This window comes from Oncorhynchus gorbuscha, linkage group LG01 (genome assembly GCF_021184085.1).
Source record: "Oncorhynchus gorbuscha isolate QuinsamMale2020 ecotype Even-year linkage group LG01, OgorEven_v1.0, whole genome shotgun sequence".
Lineage (NCBI taxonomy): Eukaryota > Metazoa > Chordata > Actinopteri > Salmoniformes > Salmonidae > Oncorhynchus > Oncorhynchus gorbuscha.
The window spans coordinates 29,865,066-29,886,917 of NC_060173.1; the positions used below are offsets into that span (position 1 = coordinate 29,865,066).

The window sequence follows — 21,852 nt, forward strand, 5'->3', positions numbered from 1 at the left end:
ATGGGCAACATGCTGGCATATACTACTCTTATAGCTAGACTTCTCATACTATTTAAATGGAAGGATCAGTTTCCTCCTACTTTTAGCAATTGGATAAAGGAAGTTATGCAACATCTAATACTAGAGAAAATGCGCTACTCCGTTAGGGCATCTGCAAATACATTTTATAATATCTGGCAACCTTCCCTATCCTTTGTAGAAGACATAGACCCAGCTAATTTCATTTATTGATCATATCCCAATGTAATCAAGGTTTGAAAGGATAATTTTTTGAGCAAATACTATATCTGTTTGCGGTCAATATGCAGTGTACAAATTATGTTCCTGCCCCCTGACCTTCTGCTCAAGGAAAAACGGCCCACGGCTGAGTGTAATCGGAGACCCTTGAGGTAAGGGTTATGGTTTGGGATAGGGTTCAAACAAAACATGTATAAACGAGTGCCTATCACTGGGATTGAACACGCGATTCTCGGAGCCGCAGCTCACAGCTTATGCCCATCCACCATCCCTGTCCACAACGCCCTAGCAAATCGCCTGATAATAGGGCTCTCCGTTGCCCCTAGTGGACAGTTTTTAAGTCATCTCCAGACGTCCTGGGTACCTGCACATATGTCGAATCTCGCCTTGGATCCTGAGAGACCTGGTTGTTAGCAGAGGGTATTTTCTCAAAGCATCTAGAGAATCTCTTGTAGTGAGAATTTTCTTAGACTTTCTATCCATCTTTCCCTCTCTATCTGTCTATCCCACTCTCTCCTCCTCTTCTCGCTCTCTTTCTCTCCTTCTCTCTTTCCCCCCTTCTCTGCCATCTGTACATCTGTCTGTCCAAACGTGTGAGCAGAGCCACAGTCAAACTGAACATGAAATTAGCCTACTGTGTGTCTGAGTGTGTCTGCGTATGTGTCTTTGGCCCTGCTCTGTTTATCCAGATGGTGTATCACTGCGGAGCCAATGGCCATATCACTCTCTGTCTTTTTATAATTATCTCTCTTTATTTCTCTGCCTCTCCCTGTCTCACCTTGTCAGCCATTTTGTCTCACCCTGTCCTGACCACCATTCACTGTGCAGACTGGAAACACAAGAGTCACTACTATATAATGTGTCACATCAACAACGCTCCCCAAGTGGCTTTTGAACTTAACTCAGCACCCTGACCACTGACCCCTAACCTTTGACCTGAGCCTGTGACCTCTGAACTGGGCTCTATTACTGCTCTCCCTCTGTCCCTGGAGAGACATTAATCACTTCACTTTCGGAGAGTCAGAGGAAGAAAGAGAGAAAGGGAGGAGAGAAATTGATGACAATGTCAGATCTCCTCTCCTAAACAGGGTAAAATAACACTGCAGAAACAAAGTGATATAGAAACTCCTACACCACCAAATACTAGTTTGCTCATGGCCACATTTATCCACAGTTTTGCTTTTCTAGCTCTCTTTCCTAGAACTCAATCAACGTCTATTTGTGTACAGCCAAGCATATTCGGACAGACAGTTTGACAGACAGTCAGTCTAAGCTGGGTTGGCCCTGATCTATTATTGACAGTGAACATAATGTGCCAGTCAGTCATTCTTCAAAGTTCATTCTCTGACTTCAGTTATTACCTAGGGGGGGGGTCTCATCCAACACGCTACTCTCAATTAATCAGCCTGCAGAACAGATGTCAGGGACAATGAAAGATATAGAAAGATCTGGAAGCCTCGGGGAGGGGTGGCTAGGGGAGAAGGGAGGAGGAAGGAAATATGGGGGAAGGTGGTTGGTGGGATAAGGCGTGTGGGATGGAGTGATGGGGGAAGGATGGAAAGAGAGGGGGAGGGGGAGTGAAAAAGAGAGTTGGTTTGATGTAACTGTCAGGGTCTGTTGTGTGTACTGTATACTGTATAGGTGTAGAGTGCCTGATGAGGGTGGGGCCTGTATATGGGGGGAGTCTTGTACACTTACCTGGTCTCAGAGCATTTTGTATTATTCTGTACGTAAACCAAGACTCTACATTTAGTATGATATGTTACATTTCGTATGGTGTGTATTATGTTGTGGATGTCCACCACCCATGTGATATGTTATGAATTACAATTATAATTATTGTGAATGAATGTTATGTTATGAATTACAATTACAATTTGCTAAATGTTAGATATGTTACGAATTTGCTAATGTTAGCTAGGCTTAGGGTTAAGGGGTTAGAGTTAAGTTTAGGGGTTAGGTTAAAGGGTTAAGATTAGGGTTAGGGGAAGGGTTAGATAAAAGGGTTAAGGTTAAGAGAAGTGTTAGCTAACATGCTAAGTAGTTGCAAAGTAGCTCAAAATAAGTAAGTAGATGAAAAGTTGCTAATTAGCTAAAATGCTAAAGTTGTTCATAATGAGATTCCAACTCACAACCTAACATATCACACTAAATGGAGTGTCTCAGATTTATGTACAGAATAATACAAAAAGCTCTGAGATCAGATTGTGTACACATACACGCATAACATACACACAGAGATGCAAATACACACCCCCGGCCAATTTCCGCTGGGGGTGCTAGCTTGACCTAGGAGCTAGCAGCTAATCATTACTGAAGAAGGGAAGAATGGAGGAGAGAAATAAACCACCCAGTTATTATAGTTTTTATTAATCGCGTACAGGTATTTTTTGGAACAATGTTGTCGATTTTCAAAACAGAGTCCACAAGACACAGAACTCAGTGGCCTTTTGCAAAACATAAATACATTCATCGATACTATATTATACCGTCAAAATGGCAAATAATGGGCCTCCCGGGTGACAATTCACTGATGACATTTGTATTTTTAGTTTTGCAAAAGGTGGTTTAAGATATGCAAGTCATGTACAAAGGCAAATCAATTATCAGAAGTTCTCTGAACTACACCATGCTCCATAAACATGGTCTGGGCCCTACAGCATACCATAATGAAATGGCTTATCTCTTCAGCTGTTCCACACCTGCTACAGCTGTGTGTGTGTGTGTGTGTGTGTGTGTGTGTGTGTGTGTGTGTGTGTGTGTGTGTGTGTGTGTGTGTGTGTGTGTGTGTGTGTGTGTGTGTGTGTGTGTGTGTGTGTGTGTGTGTGTGTGTGTGTGTGTGTGTGTGTGTGTGTGTGTGTGTGCGTGCGTGTCAGGAAAACAAACACTGAACATTTTTCCTTTGCTACACCGAAGAGAGAGGATTGAAAAGCTGCCAAGACGAACTGTGATAGTGTCAAACAGATAAATACCATTCTTGACAGCTTTCTGCTGAGAGAGAATCATGTCTTATTCAGTACAGCAGACGTACACATTTCATAGGTTACGAATAAGCAGTGGTGCAAAAAGTTCCCAATTGTCATACTTGAGTAAAAGTATAGATACCTTAATAATAGAAAGTTACTCAAGTAAAAGTGAGTCAGCCAGTAAAATACTACTTGAGTAAAAAAAGTACTAAATATACTTAAGTATCAAAAATAAATGCAATTGCTCAAATATACTTAAGTATCAAAAGTAAAATAATAAATAATTTAAAATTCCTTAAATGAAGCAAAGCAGACGTAACCATCTTCTTGTTTAAAAATTGTATGGATCAATTTTGGCACAATCAGACATTATTTACAGATAGCCAGGGGCACAATCCAACACTCAGACATTATTTACAGATAGCCAGGGGCACAATCCAACACTCAGACATTATTTACAGATAGCCAGGGGCACAATCCAACACTCAGACATTATTTACAGATAGCCAGGGGCACAATCCAACACTCAGACATTATTTACAGATAGCCAGGGGGGACATTATTTACAATCCAACACTCAGACATTATTTACAAATAGCCAGGGGCACAATCTAACTCTCAGACATTATTTACAGATAGCCAGGGGCACAATCTAACACTCAGACATTATTTACAGATAGCCAGGGGCACAATCCAACACTCAGACATTATTTACAGATAGCCAGGGGCACAATCCAACACTCAGACATTATTTACAGATAGCCAGGGGCACAATCCAACACTCTCAGACATTATTTACAGATAGCCAGGGGCACAATCCAACACTCAGACATTATTTACAGATAGCCAGGGGCACAATCCAACACTCAGACATTATTTACAGATAGCCAGGGGCACAATCCAACACTCAGACATTATTTACAATATATAAATGTGTGTTGAGTAAGTCTGCCAGGCCAGCGGCAGTAGAGATTACCACTTGTTCTCTTACTAAGTTATTGAATTTGAATTTAATTTTTGGAACATTTTAGTCATTTAGCAGACACTCTTATCCAGAGCGACTACAGGAGCAATTAACTGTCTTGCTCAAGGGCACATGAGCAGACTTTTCATGTAGTCAGCTTGGGGATATTAACCAGCGACCTTTCAGTTACTGGCCCAAAGCTCTTAACCGCTAGGTTACCTGCCGCCCTAATGAAGTCTAAAAACAAACTAAGTCTTGCTACGGTTCCAATGTGTAGTCTCAGTGCAGATTGTGGGCTGCTTTCTAAAGTACATAACATGCTGTCCATATTCAGTGAGGGTACAAAACATTAGGAACATAAGAACACCTTCCCAATATTGAGTTGATTGTTGACTTCAGGAAGCAGAGGTGGGAACATGCCCCAATCCACATCAACAGGACTGCAGTAGAGAGAGTCAGTGGTTTTAAGTTCCTCGGTGGACACAGAGGACTTGACATGGACCAATAGCAGCACCACTCTTGTCAAGAGAATGCAATAGCGTCTCTACATCCTATGGCAGATGAAGAAATTCAGCATGTCCCCCCCGGGTCCCCCGGGTCCGTCCAAATACTGCCGCTACGCCATCGAAGCGTCCTGCCTGGTTGCATTACGGCCTGGTTGTGGAATTACTCTGTCCATGAACGCAAGGTCCTCCGGCAGGTATGTGAAGACACACCCCAGCCCCGAGCCAATCACTCTCTCACCATCAGGTAGACGGTATCTGAGTATGAGGTCTGATACCAACAGAGATAGTTTCTATCTACAAGCCATCAAACTGCTGAACACTTGAACTGGACTGACTACCTGCTCTGATTCTCCGCAACTTAGCACACATTCACTCACTCACTCACTCACACACACACACACACACACACACACACACACACACACACACACACACACACACACACACACACACACACACACACACACACACACACACACACACACACACACACACACACACACACACACACACACACACACATACATTCATGCTACACACACATTACAACTGCTGCTAGCGGACTCTTATAATGATTGCTAAATATTGCACAATTTAAACACTTGCCCCCCAATCCCCCCTTCCCCAAAACACATGTAAATATTGTAAATTGTGTATCTATAAATTGTGCCTTCCTTAAAATGTTTATTCTATTCTACTGAGCCATTTACTTTGCTCGTATTCTTATCCTTTTTTATTTTTAATTGTTGTTGCATTGTTGAGAAGGAACCTGCAAGTAAGCATTTCATGTGTACCCCGTACATACGACTCATAAAACTTGAAATGTTTCAGTATCAATAAACCGGTTTTCTCTGGTTGTGATGGACCACATGTGCCTTCTGCTAGCCAGACACGGTCTGATATCTCAGTTCACACTGAACCAGGCAGAAAGCCAAGTTTCAAGTTCAGTGGAAGCCACTCCTACTGCTCAGAACAAACAGGGAAACTAAACGTCTTTCTGAGACTCTGCTGCTTAGTCTGTTAGTCTGTGTATCAACATGGCAGAGGCAACTTTAGAAGATAAGGATTGAATTACCTGTTCAATCTGTCTGGACCTACTGAAGGATCCAGTGACTACTGCCTGTGGACACAGTTACTGTATGGGCTGTATTAAGGACTGCTGGGATCAGGATGATCTGAAAGGTGTCTACAGCTGTCCCCTGTGCAGACAGACCTTCACCCCAAGACTTGTTCTGAGGACAAATCCTCTACTGAATTAGTGGAGAAATTGAAGACAGGACTCCAACCTGCTCCTCCTAATCTCTGATAAGATGGACCTTTAGGTGTGGGGTGACATCTGCACTGGGAGAAAACTCATAGCTGTCAAGTCCTGTCTGCTGTGTCCAGCCTCTTACTGTGAGTCTCACCTGAAACTTCATAATGACCTCAACCTGGGAAAAAAAACATGAAGCCACTGGACAACTACAGAAGATCTGCTCTCATCACAATAAATTGCTGGAGGTTTACTGCTGTACCGATCAACACTGTATCTGTCTGCTGTGTGTGATGGATGAACATAAAGGGCATGATACGGTGTCAGTTGTAGCTGAAAGGACTGAGAAACAGGTAAGGATTGGAACAGTTAAATATCATACATCTACATATAAACATGTGTTCATCTCTTTTACTCTAGAGAGCTAGATTTCTCGCATGAAGAAGAAACTCCAATGGCAAGGCAATGGGAGGAGAGGGAGCAAGATGAAACAGTGACAACATTCAGATACTACCTTGTCAGATGCACAGCAGCCTGTCTGATAGCAATTGAATCATCCTATGGGTATGATACATTTCTTTGCAGAAGCAGTTGGAGGAGAATCAGCAGAAATCTGAGCTGAAAACCCAGGATAGAGAGAAGGAAATGCAGAAGCTGAGACAGGCTGTGGTCTCTCTGAAGGTGAATGTTAGGTCCATATATAGTGAAATTACAGTCAGGCTGTCTGGGGTCCTGGCGAGAGCTGAGTGAATAGGGTGGTTGAAATCGACCCCATCCTCTCTGTGTCGTAAAAATGCTCTGCACAGGCGTAATTGGAAGACAGTGAGAGGACCTTTACTGAGCTGATTCGCTCCATTGATGGAAGGCGCTCCGAGGTGAAGGAGCTGATCAGAACCCAGGAGAAGGCTGATGTGAGACAGGCTAAAATGTGACTGAAGCAACTGGAGCCGGAGGTGGCTGAGCTAAGGAAGAGAGATGCTGAGCTGGAGCAGCTTTCACACACAGATCACATCCATTTCCTCCAGGTGACTTCTCTATCCTAGATGTCCCTCACAAATGACTTTCCAGTGACTATCTCTAGACTTCTTTCTCAGTGAAATGTACTTAAAAAAACAACCTCTGTCTTTGTCAATATCATAGTTTCCAGTCCCTCTGTGTCCCTCCTATATCTGAGGCTATACCCACTATCATTAAGCTCCCGAGTGGTTCAGCAGTCTAAGGCACTGCATCCCAGTGCAAAAGGCATCACTCGAGTCCCTGGTTCAAATCCAGGCTGCATCACAACTGGCCGTGATTGCGAGTCCCATAGGGCGACGCACAATTGGCCCAGTGTCGTCTGGGTAGGCCGTCATTGTAAATAAAAATGTGTTCTTCACTGACTTGCCTAGTTAAATAAAGGTTCAGTCTCATTTTAGCATGCAAGGAAATTTGACTCTGAACTGAAAGAGTGACTGCAAGCCACCTGCAAGGAAGAAATGGACAGGATATCTGGGAAGTGCTAAAGTCTTATTTTTGAAAATGAGTTTTTGCTAGATATGAAATAATTTGTGCTATTTGATGGCTAAATTACCATCACTCGGTGATGTTGCCCTCCTAAAAGTTGTTGTAGCCAACTGATGATGGGTGTCTGTTCCAACTGTTCACCCTTCAGAGCAAAAGACCAGAGAGAATGTGAGTAAAGTGCAAACACACATGCACACACATACTTCATGTTCACTGACTGTAAGAAAAAAATAAGAAAAAAAGCTAGCCGGAACCAAATCAAATCAAATCAAATGTATTTATATAGCCCTTCGTACATCAGCTGATATGTCAAAGTGCTGTACAGAAACCCAGCCTAAAACCCCAAACAGCAAGCAATGCAGGTGTAGAAGCACGGTGGCTAGGAAAAACTCCCTAGAAAGGCCAAAACCTAGGAAGAAACCTAGAGAGGAACCAGGCTATGTGGGGTGGCCAGTCCTCTTCTGGCTGTGTCGGGTGGAGATTATAACAGAACATGGCTAAGATGTTAAAATGTTCATAAATGACCAGCATGGTCGAATAATAATAAGGCAGAACAGTTGAAACTGGAGCAGCAGCACAGTCAGGCGGACTGGGGACAGCAAGGAGTCATCATGTCAGGTCGTCCTGGGGCACGGTCCTTGGGCTCAGGTCCTCCGAGAGAGAGAAAGAAAGAGAGAATTAAAGAGAGCATATGTGGGGTGGCCAGTCCTCATCTGGCTGTGCCGGGTGGAGATTATAACAGAACATGGCCAAGATGTTCAAATGTTCATAAATGACCAGCATGGTCAAATAATAGTAAGGCAGAACAGTTGAAACTGGAGCAGCAGCATGGCCAGGTGGACTGGGGACAGCAAGGAGTCATCATGTCAGGTAGTCCTGGGGCATGGTCCTAGGGCTCAGGTCAGTTGAAACTGGAGCAGCAGCATGGCCAGGTGGACTGGGGACAGCAAGGAGTCATCATGTCAGGTAGTCCTGGGGCATGGTCCTAGGGCTCAGGTCCTCCGAGAGAGAGAAAGAAAGAAGGAGAGAATTAGAGAACGCACACTTAGATTCACACAGGACACCGAATAGGACAGGAGAAGTACTCCAGATATAACAAACTGACCCTAGCCCCCCGACACAAACTACTGCAGCATAAATACTGGAGGCTGAGACAGGAGGGGTCAGGAGACACTGTGGCCCCATCCGAGGACACCCCCGGACAGGGCCAAACAGGAAGGATATAACCCCACCCACTTTGCCAAAGCACAGCCCCCACACCACTAGAGGGATATCTTCAACCACCAACTTACCATCCTGAGACAAGGCTGAGTATAGCCCACAAAGATCTCCGCCACGGCACAACCCAAGGGGGGCGCCAACCCAGACAGGATGACCACAACAGTGAATCAACCCACTCAGGTGACGCACCCCCTGCAGGGACGGCATGAGAGAGCCCCAGTAAGCCAGTGACTCAGCCCCTGTAATAGGGTTAGAGGCAGAGAATCCCAGTGGAAAGAGGGGAACCGGCCAGGCAGAGACAGCAAGTGGGTTCGTTGCTCCAGAGCCTTTCCGTTCACCTTCCCACTCCTGGGCCAGACTACACTCAATCATATGACCAACTGAAGAGATGAGTCTTCAGTAAAGACTTAAAGGTTGAGACCGAGTTTGTGTCTCTGACATGGGTAGGCAGACCGTTCCATAAAAATGGAGCTCTATAGGAGAAAGCCCTGCCTCCAGCTGTTTGCTTAGAAATTCTAGGGACAATTAGGAGGCCTGCGTCTTGTGACCGTAGCGTACGTGTAGGTATGTACGGCAGGACCAAATCAGAGAGATAGGTAGGAGCAAGCCCATGTAATGCTTTGTAGGTTAGCAGTAAAACCTTGAAATCAGCCCTTGCTTTGACAGGAAGCCAGTGTAGAGAGTCTAGCACTGGAGTAATATGATCAAATTTTTGGGTTCTAGTCAGGATTCTAGCAGCCGTATTTAGCACTAACTGAAGTTTATTCAGTGCTTTATCCGGGTAGCCGGAAAGTAGAGCATTGCAGTAGTCTAACCGTTCTGAGTGGTCAGCTTCTGAACCACCTGCTAAATGCTGAATGCTAAGGATCCACAGACGGTTCAATAGGAACCAGGCAGTTGTATGAATGCATTCCATACGATCAGTGACAAATCTGTATTTTAAACATGCATATGAAAAAGTAAATAATAGCAGAGAAATATAAACCCAGATAAATGCAGGCTACACATGCTAATGGCAAAAGGTATAACGTTAAAACTGTGGATATATAAAGGCTATAGGCCTATAGAGGCCAGTAAAGGCAAATGTGTAGGTCTGCCTGCTGATAATATCTGGAAGAAAACATCCTGGATGGACCACATTCAGAAGCTAACCCAATGCAGAAACTCATTCAATAATAGAGCTGCGAGCAGCAATGAACAGGTTTCACACAATAACAAAAAGGACTCAAGATCAGTTGGTTAACAAAGAAAGCACTCTATCATGTAGGAACTACCTTCCTTTATGTGCAATCATGAGTCTAAATACAACATCTGGAGGGAATCTGACGTATGGTTCATGACGGGAAGATGATTTTGAGCATTACTTACATGTGCAAAGAATAAGTTGTTAATAATTGCCCTGTTCTTTGAGAAATCAATACCAAATTCAGTGTAGTTCATTTTAGGGACATCCATGATCGCGATGACAAGTTGATAGGCCACTGTCGATTTACACGTAAAATCTGATTTCCTGATTTATCGATAACTCAGCCATCTCTTAACCAATCCCTTGGCTTTTCTCAAACTAAGTTAAAAGTGTTATGGTATGATATAATAATGGCTCCGGAGGAGATGGTTGCCGTTTTATGGTCCCCTAACCAATTTCTATTATTGAGTGGATAATCTGCCTTTACCATCGGTCCTATTAGCCAATAATAAAAGGGATAATATGAGTAGACGAGCTACGAGCACGTATAACCTACCAACGGGACATTAAAACTGTAATAGCTTATGTTTCACAGAGTCGTGGCTGAACGACGACATGAATAACATACAGCTAGATGGGTTTTTACCTTTTTCGGTAGGATAGAACAGCGGCCTCTGGTAAGACAAGGGGTGGCGGTCTATGTATATTTGTAAACAACAGCTGGTACATGAAATCTAAGGAAGTTTTGAAGTATTGCTCGCCTGAGGTAGATTATCTCGTGATAAGCTGTTGACCACACTATTTACCGAGAGAGTTTTCATCTATATTCTTCGTACCTGTCTATATACCACCACAAACCGAGAATGGCACTAAAACCGCACTCAATGAGCTGTATACAGCCATAAGCAAACAGGAAAACCCTCCTCCAGAGGTGGCGCTCCTAGTGGTCAGAGACTTTAATGCAGTGAAACTTAAATCCATTTTACCTCATTTCTGCCAGCATGTTAAATGTGCAATCAGAGGGAAGAAAACTCTAGACCACCTTTACTCCACACACAGAGACACGTACAAAGATCTCCCTCCATTTGGCAAATCTGACCATAATTCTATCCTCTTGATTCCTGCTTACAAGGAAAAACTAGATGAAGCAGGTACTAAGTTACAGGACTGTTTTGTTAACACAGACTGGAATCAAATCAAATCAAATTGCATTTGTCACATGCGCCGAATATAACAGGTGTAAACCTTACAGTGAAATGCTTACTTACAAGCCCTTAATCAACAATGCAGTTAAGAAAAAAAAAACTAAGAAAAATAAGAAATAAAAGTAACAAATAATTAAAGAGCAGCAGTAAAATAACAACAGCGAGGCTATATACAGGGAGTACCGGTACAGAGTCAATGTGCAGGCCATCGGTTTGTCGAGGTAATTGAGGTAATATCTACATGTAGGTAGGGTTATTAAAGTGACTATGCATAGATAATAACAGAGAGTATCAGTGGCATAAAATAGGGAGGGGGGGCAATGCAAATAGTCTGGGTAGCCATTTGATTAGCTGATCAGGAGTCTTATGGCTTGGGGATAGAAGATGTTTAGAAGATTCTTGGACCTAGACTTGGCGCTCCGGTACCACTCGCTGTGAGGTAGCAAAAAGAATACTCTATGACTAGAGTGGTTGGAGTCTTTGACAATTTTTAGGGCCTTCCTCTGACCCCGCCTGGTATAGAGGTCCTGGATGGCAGGGAGCTTGGCCCCAGTGATGTACTGGGCTGTACGCACTACCCTCTGTAGTGCCTTGCGGTCGGAGCCCAACCAGTTGTCATACCAGGCGGTGATGCAACCAGTCAGGATGCTCTTGATGTTGCAGCTGTAAAAGGCTTCTTAACAGCTTATACTCCCAAGCCATAAGACTCCTGAACAGCTAATCAAATGGCCTCCCAGACTATTTGCATTGACCCCCCTATTTTACACTGCTGCTATCCTCTGTTTATTATCTATGTCTATGCATAGTCACTTTAACTCTACCTACATGTAGATATTACCTATATTACCTTGACTAACCGGTGCTCACGCATATTGACTCTGGACCGGTACCCCCCTTGTTATTTTACTGCTTCTCTTTAATTACTTGTTAATTATTTTATTTTTTTACTTATCTATTCTTTACTTAACACTTATTTTTCTTAAAACTGCATAGTTGAGGACATCCCGGGTGCGACCGGGAGGTCCTAGCTTCGTCCGGGTTAGGGAGGGTTTGGCCGGTAGGGATATCCTTGTCTTATCGCACACTAGCGACTCCTGTGGCGGGCCGGGCACAGTGCGCGCTAACCAGGTCACCAGGTGCACGGTGTTTCCTCAGACACATTGGTGCAGCTGGCTTGTAAGGTTAAAAAAAAATGTCCATGATGGTGGAAAATCTAGCCTGACAGACCTTATGGATCCTTGATGCACATTTGTTCAGCATTAGGAAAGACACCTACAGTACATACATAGTTTCAAGTCTCTATGTCAAATTAGGCAGCAGATATGAGTGTTTATGTGGGACTGCTTATAAAAAGAATACAGAATGCAAACCATGGCTGTGAACCCCTAATTATACTAAGTCAAACAAAACATCTTAGGTAAAGAAATTGCTTGGTTGAATTGGTTGAATCAATGTTGTTTACATGTCATTTCAACAAAATTAACCAATGTGGAAAATGTGTTGGATTTGCAAAAAGTCATCAACATAAGGGAATTTAGTATTTTTTCACCTAACTTTTTACCTAAATCCAATGACATGGTGAAATGTTTTGTTGAGTTTGTCATGTTTGTCATTTATTATCATGTCTTGTCCCTGTGCTCCCCATTCTATTCGTTTCCCTCTGCTGGTCTTATTAGGTTCTTTCCCTCTTTCTATCCCTCTCTCTCCCCCTCCCTCTCTCACTCTCTCGCTCTCTCTTCTCTCTATCGTTCCGTTCCTGCTCCCAGCTGTTCCTATTCCCCTAATCATCATTTAGTCTTCCCACACCTGTTCCCGATCCTTTCCCCTGATTAGAGTCCCTATTTCTTCCTTTGTGTTCCGTTCCTGTCCTGTCGGTTCCTTGTTTAGAATTCACCGTGCTGTGATTGTGTATCGCCCTGTCCTGTCGTGTTTTTGCCTTCATCAGATGCTGCGTGTGAGCAGGTGTCTCTGTCAGCTACGGCCTGCGCCTACCCGAAGCGACCTGCAGTCTGTGGCCGCTTCTCCTGTTATTCCCCTCTACAGACTAGAAGATTTCTGTTATTCCCTGTTTGGACATTTCCTGTTAAGGATTCAGGATTTGTCGTTTTCTGTTTGGACTTGAATAAACTCTGTTTCTGTTAAGTCGCTTTTGGGTCCTCTTTCACCTGCATGACAGAAGGAACCGACCAAGGAATGGACCCAGCGACTTCAGACGCTCGTTACACTGCCGTCGAGATCCAAGGAGCCATGCTCGGCAGACACGAGCAGGAATTGTCTGCTGCTCGCCATGCCGTGGAGAACCTGGCCGCTCAGGTTTCCGACCTCTCTGGACAGTTCCAGAGTCTACGTCTCGTGCCACCTGTTACTTCCTGGCCTGCCGAGCCTCCAGAACCTAGGGTTAATAACCCACCTTGCTACTCCGGGCAGCCCACTGAGTGCCGCTCCTTTCTCACGCAGTGTGAGATTGTGTTCTCTCTCCAACCCAACACATACTCTAGAGAGAGAGCTCGGGTTGCTTACGTCATTTCACTCCTTACTGGCCGGGCTCGAGAATGGGGCACAGCTATCTGGGAGGCAAGGGCTGATTGCTCTAACAGGTTCCAGAACTTTAAAGAGGAGATGATTCGGGTTTTTGACCGTTCAGTTTTTGGTGGGGAGGCTTCTAGGGCCCTGGCTTCCTTATGCCAAGGTGAACGGTCCATAACGGATTATTCTATTGAGTTTCGCACTCTTGCTGCCTCTAGTGAGTGGAACGAGCCGGCGCTGCTCGCTCGTTTTCTGGAGGGACTCCACGCAGTGGTTAAGGATGAGATTCTCTCCCGGGAGGTTCCTTCAGATGTGGACTCTTTGATTGCTCTAGCCATCCGCATAGAACGACGGGTAGATCTTCGTCACCGGGCTCGTGGAAGAGAGCTCGCATCAACGGTGTTTCCCTGCTCCGCATCGCAACCATCTCCCTCCTCTGGCTTTGAGACTGAGCCCATGCAGCTGGGAGGGATTCGCATCTCGACTAAGGAGAGGGAACGGAGGATCACCAACCGCCTGTGCCTCTATTGCGGAGTTGCTGGACATTTTGTTAATTCATGTCCAGTAAAGCCAGAGCTCATCTGTAAGCGGAGGGCTACAGGTGAGCGCAACTACTCAAGTCTCTCCATCAAAATCCTGTACTACTTTGTCGGTCCATCTACGCTGGACCGGTTCGGGTGCTACATGTAGTGCCTTGATAGACTCTGGGGCTGAGGGTTGTTTCATGGACGAAGCATGGGTTCGGAAACATGACATTCCTTTCAGAGAGTTAGAGAAGCCTACGCCCATGTTCGCCTTAGATGGTAGTCATCTTCCCAGTATCAGATTTGAGACACTACCTTTAACCCTCACAGTATCTGGTAACCACAGTGAGACTATTTCTTTTTTGATTTTCCGTTCACCGTTTACACCTGTTGTTTTGGGTCATCCCTGGCTAGTATGTCATAATCCTTCTATTAATTGGTCTAGTAATTCTATCCTATCCTGGAACGTTTCTTGTCATGTGAAGTGTTTAATGTCTGCCATCCCTCCCGTTTCTTCTGTCCCTACTTCTCAGGAGGAACCTGGCGATTTGACAGGAGTGCCGGAGGAATATCATGATCTGCGCACGGTCTTCAGTCGGTCCCGAGCCAACTCCCTTCCTCCTCACCGGTCGTATGATTGTAGTATTGATCTCCTTCCGGGGACCACTCCTCCTCGAGGTAGACTATACTCTCTGTCGGCTCCCGAACGTAAGGCTCTCGAGGATTATTTGTCTGTGTCTCTTGACGCCGGTACCATAGTGCCTTCTTCCTCTCCGGCCGGGGCGGGGTTCTTTTTTGTTAAGAAGAAGGACGGTACTCTGCGCCCCTGCGTGGATTATCGAGGGCTGAATGACATAACGGTTAAGAATCGTTATCCGCTTCCCCTTATGTCATCAGCCTTCGAGATTCTGCAGGGAGCCAGGTGCTTTACTAAGTTGGACCTTCGTAACGCTTACCATCTCGTGCGCATCAGAGAGGGGGACGAGTGGAAAACGGCGTTTAACACTCCGTTAGGGCATTTTGAGTACCGGGTTCTGCCGTTCGGTCTCGCCAATGCGCCAGCTGTTTTTCAGGCATTAGTTAATGATGTTCTGAGAGACATGCTGAACATCTTTGTTTTTGTCTATCTTGACGATATCCTGATTTTTTCTCCGTCACTCGAGATTCATGTTCAGCACGTTCGACGTGTTCTACAGCGCCTTTTAGAGAATTGTCTCTACGTAAAGGCTGAGAAGTGCTCTTTTCATGTCTCCTCCGTTACTTTTCTCGGTTCCGTTATTTCCGCTGAAGGCATTCAGATGGATTCCGCTAAGGTCCAAGCTGTCAGTGATTGGCCCGTTCCAAGGTCACGTGTCGAGTTGCAGCGCTTTTTAGGTTTCGCTAATTTCTATCGGAGGTTTCATTCGTAATTTCGGTCAAGTTGCTGCCCCTCTCACAGCTCTTACTTCTGTCAAGACGTGTTTTAAGTGGTCCGGTTCCGCCCAGGGAGCTTTTGATCTTCTAAAAGAACGTTTTACGTCCGCTCCTATCCTCGTTACTCCTGACGTCACTAGACAATTCATTGTCGAGGTTGACGCTTCAGAGGTAGGCGTGGGAGCCATTCTATCCCAGCGCTTCCAGTCTGACGATAAGGTTCATCCTTGCGCTTATTTTTCTCATCGCCTGTCGCCATCTGAGCGCAACTATGATGTGGGTAACCGTGAACTGCTCGCCATCCGCTTAGCCCTAGGCGAATGGCGACAGTGGTTGGAGGGGGCGACCGTTCCTTTTGTCGTTTGGACAGACCATAAGAACCTTGAGTACATCCGTTCTGCCAAACGACTTAATGCCCGTCAAGCTCGTTGGGCGTTGTTTTTCGCTCGTTTCGAGTTTGTGATTTCTTACCGTCCGGGTAGCAAGAACACCAAGCCTGATGCCTTATCCCGTCTGTTTAGTTCTTCTGTGGCTTCTACTGATCCCGAGGGGATTCTTCCTTATGGGCGTGTTGTCGGGTTAACAGTCTGGGGAATTGAAAGACAGGTTAAGCAAGCACTCACGCACACTGCGTCGCCGCGCGCTTGTCCTAGTAACCTCCTTTTCGTTCCTGTTTCCACTCGTCTGGCTGTTCTTCAGTGGGCTCACTCTGCCAAGTTAGCTGGTCATCCCGGTGTTCGAGGCACTCTTGCGTCTATTCGCCAGCGCTTTTGGTGGCCGACTCAGGAGCGTGACACGCGCCGTTTCGTGGCTGCTTGTTCGGACTGCGCGCAGACTAAGTCGGGTAACTCTCCTCCTGCCGGTCGTCTCAGACCGCTCCCCATTCCTTCTCGACCATGGTCTCACATCGCCTTAGACTTCATTACCGGTCTGCCTTTGTCTGCGGGGAAGACTGTGATTCTTACGGTTGTCGATAGGTTCTCTAAGGCGGCACATTTCATTCCCCTCGCTAAACTTCCTTCCGCTAAGGAGACGGCACAAATCATTATTGAGAATGTATTCAGAATTCATGGCCTCCCGTTAGACGCCGTTTCAGACAGAGGCCCGCAATTCACGTCACAGTTTTGGAGGGAGTTCTGTCGTTTGATTGGTGCGTCCGTCAGTCTCTCTTCCGGGTTTCATCCCCAGTCTAACGGTCAAGCAGAGAGGGCCAATCAGACGATTGGTCGCATACTACGCAGCCTTTCTTTCAGAAACCCTGCGTCTTGGGCAGAACAGCTCCCCTGGGCAGAATACGCTCACAATTCGCTTCCTTCGTCAGCTACCGGGTTATCTCCGTTTCAGAGTAGTCTGGGTTACCAGCCTCCTCTGTTCTCATCCCAGCTTGCCGAGTCCAGCGTTCCCTCCGCTCAAGCGTTTGTCCAACGTTGTGAGCGCACCTGGAGGAGGGTGAGGTCTGCACTTTGCCGTTACAGGGCACAGACGGTGAGAGCCGCCAATAAACGCAGGATTAAGAGTCCAAGGTATTGTTGCGGCCAGAGAGTGTGGCTTTCCACTCGCAACCTTCCTCTTACGACAGCTTCTCGTAAGTTGACTCCGCGGTTCATTGGTCCGTTCCGTGTCTCCCAGGTCGTCAATCCTGTCGCTGTGCGACTGCTTCTTCCGCGACATCTTCGTCGCGTCCATCCTGTCTTCCATGTCTCCTGTGTTAAGCCCTTTCTTCGCACCCCCGTTCGTCTTCCCTCCCCCTCCCGTCCTTGTCGAGAGCGCACCTATTTACAAGGTACATAAGATCATGGACATGCGTTCTCGGGGACGGGGTCACCAATACTTAGTGGATTGGGAGGGTTACGGTCCTGAGGAGAGGAGTTGGGTTCCGTCTCGGGACGTGCTGGACCGTTCACTCATCGATGATTTCCTCCGTTGCCGCCAGGATTCCTCCTCGAGTGCGCCAGGAGGCGCTCGGTGAGTGGGGGTACTGTCATGTTTGTCATTTATTATCATGTCTTGTCCCTGTGCTCCCCATTCTATTCGTTTCCCTCTGCTGGTCTTATTAGGTTCTTTCCCTCTTTCTATCCCTCTCTCTCCCCTCCCTCTCTCACTCTCTCGCTCTCTCTTCTCTCTATCGTTCCGTTCCTGCTCCCAGCTGTTCCTATTCCCCTAATCATCATTTAGTCTTCCCACACCTGTTCCCGATCCTTTCCCCTGATTAGAGTCCCTATTTCTTCCTTTGTGTTCCGTTCCTGTCCTGTCGGTTCCTTGTTTAGAATTCACCGTGCTGTGATTGTGTATCGCCCTGTCCTGTCGTGTTTTTGCCTTCATCAGATGCTGCGTGTGAGCAGGTGTCTCTGTCAGCTACGGCCTGCGCCTACCCGAAGCGACCTGCAGTCTGTGGCCGCTTCTCCTGTTATTCCCCTCTACAGACTAGAAGATTTCTGTTATTCCCTGTTTGGACATTTCCTGTTAAGGATTCAGGATTTGTCGTTTTCTGTTTGGACTTGAATAAACTCTGTTTCTGTTAAGTCGCTTTTGGGTCCTCTTTCACCTGCATGACAGAGTTTATATTTGGTCAACTATTATCTCTACTTGCACATCATCATCTGCACATGTATCATTAATTTACTAAATTATAATTACTTGCTACTATGGCCTATTTATTGCCTGCCTCCTCACGCCATTTGCACACACTGTATATAGACTTTCTTTTTTATGTTGTGTTATTGACTGTACGCTTGTTTATTCCATGTGTAGTTTTGTAGTTTTGATTTACATTTGGTTGAGTTGTCAACTAATGTGAATTCAAGAGATTAGTGATGCTAGTCGGGCGGCGGGTGCGAGCAACGAACGGTGGGAAAGCATGCATTTAGTTTTACTAGCGTTTAAGAGCAGTTGGAGGCCAAGGAAGGAGTGCTGTATGGCATTGAAGCTTGTTTGGAGGTTTGTTAACACAGTGTCCAAAGAAGGGCCAGAGGTATACAGAATGGTGTTGTCTGAGTAGAGGTGGATCAGGGAATCACCCGCAGCAAGAGCGACATTGTTGATATAGACAGAGAAAAGAGTCGGCCCGAGAAATGAACCCTGTGGTACCCCCATAGAGACTGCCAGAGGTCCGGACAACGGCGATTTGACACATTGAACTCTGTCTGATAAGTAGTTGGTGAACCAGGCGAGGCAGTCATTTGAGAAACCAAGGCTGTTGAGTCTGCCGATAAGAATACAGTGATTGACAGAGTCGAAAGCCTTGGCCAGGTCGATGAAGATGGCTGCACAGTACTGTCTTTTATCGATGCCGGTTATGATATCGTTTAGTACCTTGAGTGTGGCTGTGGTGCACCCGTGACCAGCTCGGAAATCGGATTGCACAGCGGAGAAGGTATGGTGGGATTCGAAATGGTCAGTGACAGTTTGGGTCTAGAGTGTCACCCCCTTTGAAGAGGGGGATGACTGCGGCAGCTTTCCAATCTTTGGGGATCTCGGACGATACGAAAGAGGGGTTGAGCAGACTGGTAATATGGGTTGCAACAATGGTGGCGGATAATTTCAGAAAGAAAGGGTCCAGATTGTCTAGCCCAGCTGATTTGTACAGGTCCAGGTTTTGCAGCTCTTTCAGAACCTCCGCTATCTGGATTTGGGTGAAGGAGAAGTTGGAGAGGCTTGGGCAAGTAGCTGCGGGGGTGCGGAGCTGTTGGCCGGGGATGGGGTAGCCAGGAGGAAAGCATGGCCAGCCGTAGAGAAATGTTTATTGAAATTCTCAATTATCATGGATTTATCAGTGGTGACAGTGTTACCTAGCCTCAGTGCAGTGGGCAGCTGGGAGCAGGTGCTCTTGTTCTCCATGAACTTTACAGTGTCTCAGAACTCTTTTGAGTTAGAGCTACAGGATGTAAATTTCGGTTTGAAAAAGCTAGCCTTTGCTTTCCTAACTGACTGTGTGTATTGGTTCCTGACTTCCCCGAACAGTTGCATATTGTGGGGATAATTCTATTGTATTGCAGTCTGCCACAGGATGTTTTTGTGCTGGTCGAGGGCAGTCAGGTCTGGAGTGAACCAAGGGCTACATCTGTTCTTAGTTCTACATTTTTAGTAGGATATTTAGTAGGATATTATGGAGGAAGTATCCTACTATGAGTCTAACAAAAATGAGACAGTGATTTGTTGTGAGATTTCGGCATCTCTATTCTCAGTCCAGTGACAGACCACTTGCACCCTCTTCTGGGCAGACCTGGTACCTATCATCACGGACAAAACCAGGAAGCCACAGGAAAATAAGGAAATGTATATGGTCTTTGTTACTCTACTACACACACTGTCCGTTAGTGTCGTGATTTTTAAAAATTCCTCATTAAAACTGGAAACTTGTTAGAAACAGGTTTTAATCGGTGGTCCACTAAATAACTACACGTTTTAGGTAGGTCTTTTTAAAATTTCGGGTTCAGTTCAGCTGTTGGGTGGGTATAATTTTTTTGAACGTTTCAACTGGAATCTGTTCCAAAAACTTCGTAAATAGTAACCAAAAAAAGTGTTAAACAAATCAAAATATATTTTATATTTGAGATTATTCAAAGTAGCCACCCATTGCCTTGATGACAGTAGGTGTGTCCAAACTTTTGACTGGTACTGTATTTACTCACCTTTAGATAGTCCACAGTCTGTCTCAGCTCCTGTATCGCCTCCTCTCTTTCCTGGATTATCTGGTTGAATTTCTGATGATATATTACAGGCTGTCTAGGATCCTGATGAGAGCTGGGTGAATGGGCTATTCAAATGGACCCCCCTGCTCTCTGTGTGTCCTAACAGAACTCTGCACAGACAGAAGTGGAGGACAGTGAGAGGATCTTTACTGAGCTGATCCACTCCATTAAAACAAGGCACTCTGAGGTGACGGAGCTGAACAGAGCCCAGGAGAAGGCTGAAGTGAGTTGGGCTGAAGGACTCCTGGAGCAACTGGAGCAGGAGGTGGCTGAGCTGAGGAGGAAAGATGCTGATATAAAGCAGCTCTCTCACACAGAGGCCCACATCCATTTCCTCCAGGTGACAACCTAGGTTACATCACTGGTTCTGTACAGTCCTGAGCAGTCTCACATGATCCCTGAATACCAAATCATCCCATACATAGGCGCTTGTGTAGATCAGAGAGGATTGGATAGGTAAGGCAAAGGTGTTTGCTCCATCTTGTCCTCTGAAAGACCATGTGGAATTGTTGTCATTTTATGGGACACCTGTCTAATTTTCCCTGATCTCAAATAGTTTTAGATTGTAAATGCCTTTGCTTCTCAGTCTTTTTCTTTAATTTATTTATCTCTCAGTAGAGTTTCCAGTCTCTCTGTGTCCTTCCTGGATCTAAAGCCGTACCCAGCATCTCTGTCAAATCTTATGATTGTGTGAAGAAATGTGTCTCTGACCTGAAAAAGCCACTACAAAACTTGATGAAAAAGAACATGGTGAAGATATCTGGAGCAGGTAATGATGAACACATATTGACAGAAATATATCTGAGAAATTGAATATTTTTACAAGAATATACACCATGTTACCAAGTGATAATTGTGGACAATGACCATTAATATGACTATTTTTCATCATTAGTGAAAAAGGTTTACATTGTTCCACTTACTGATCCCAATACCAGAGAGTTCTTGAAATGTAAGCAATTTTTTTCAAATTCTACTACGAAATATACATACAGTACAGTGTATATACCCCATAAGTATGCATACTCATGACCATTTACTAGCAATCACAGAAACACAAACCCACACACCTAACGGCATTTCATAAAACATTTTTATATGTTTTTCTCAGACTCCTGCTAGCTCACTTTGGATCCAGACCCAGCCAGAGTACCTCTGGCTGTCTGAGGGGAACAGAAAGGGGATATGTAGAAGAGACTCGGTCCTATCCTTACCATCCAGACAGATTTATCGACATTGAAAGGGTTTGTCTGGAGCCTGCTACTGGGAAGTAGAGTGGAGCAGGGAGAGAGTTGAAGTAGCTGTCTCATACAAAAGCATCAGCAGGGATGGAGAGGAATATGAGAGTGATTTTCGATGGAATGATCAGTTCTGGTGTTTGAACTGCAACTCACCCATTCACACTTTCTGGCACAATCAAAACATGATGGATATCCCTGTCCCCTGCCCCTCCAGAGTAGGAGTGTACATGGACCACAGGGCAGGAACTCTGTCCTTTTAGTGTCTCTGACACAATGACCCTCCTCCACAGAGTTCTGACCACACTCACACAGCGTTTGGGTTGCATTATGATGACTCATCTGTGAGGATACTGACACCTATTCAATGATAAGCATATACAGTTTAGTTATTCACACACAAAGAAACTAGTGAAAGAC

The 21,852-nt window shown here is 45.4% G+C and overlaps 1 protein-coding gene across 1 annotated transcript; it reads left to right on the forward strand.

The window, feature by feature from the left end:
* Positions 1-5,715: 5,715 nt before the first annotated feature.
* LOC124041689 (tripartite motif-containing protein 16-like) lies at positions 5,716-21,316 on the forward strand. Its single transcript, XM_046359605.1, has 5 exons — positions 5,716-6,278; positions 20,301-20,534; positions 20,813-20,963; positions 21,090-21,146; positions 21,306-21,316. Exons 1-5 carry the CDS (start codon positions 6,093-6,095, stop codon positions 21,314-21,316), a joined length of 639 nt encoding a protein of 212 aa, XP_046215561.1. The 5' UTR covers positions 5,716-6,092.
* Positions 21,317-21,852: the final 536 nt, after the last annotated feature.

Excerpts from the sequence above, each read along its gene's own strand:
- LOC124041689 (XM_046359605.1), top strand. The coding sequence starts at position 6,093 with ATGACCTCAACCTGGGAAAAAAAACATGAAGCCACTGGACAACTACAG. Across the intron at positions 6,279-20,300 it reads CTGAAAGGACTGAGAAACAG|AACTCTGCACAGACAGAAGT; the intron begins GTAAGGATTGGA and ends GTGTCCTAACAG. Across the intron at positions 20,964-21,089 it reads GGTGAAGATATCTGGAGCAG|TGAAAAAGGTTTACATTGTT; the intron begins GTAATGATGAAC and ends TTTCATCATTAG.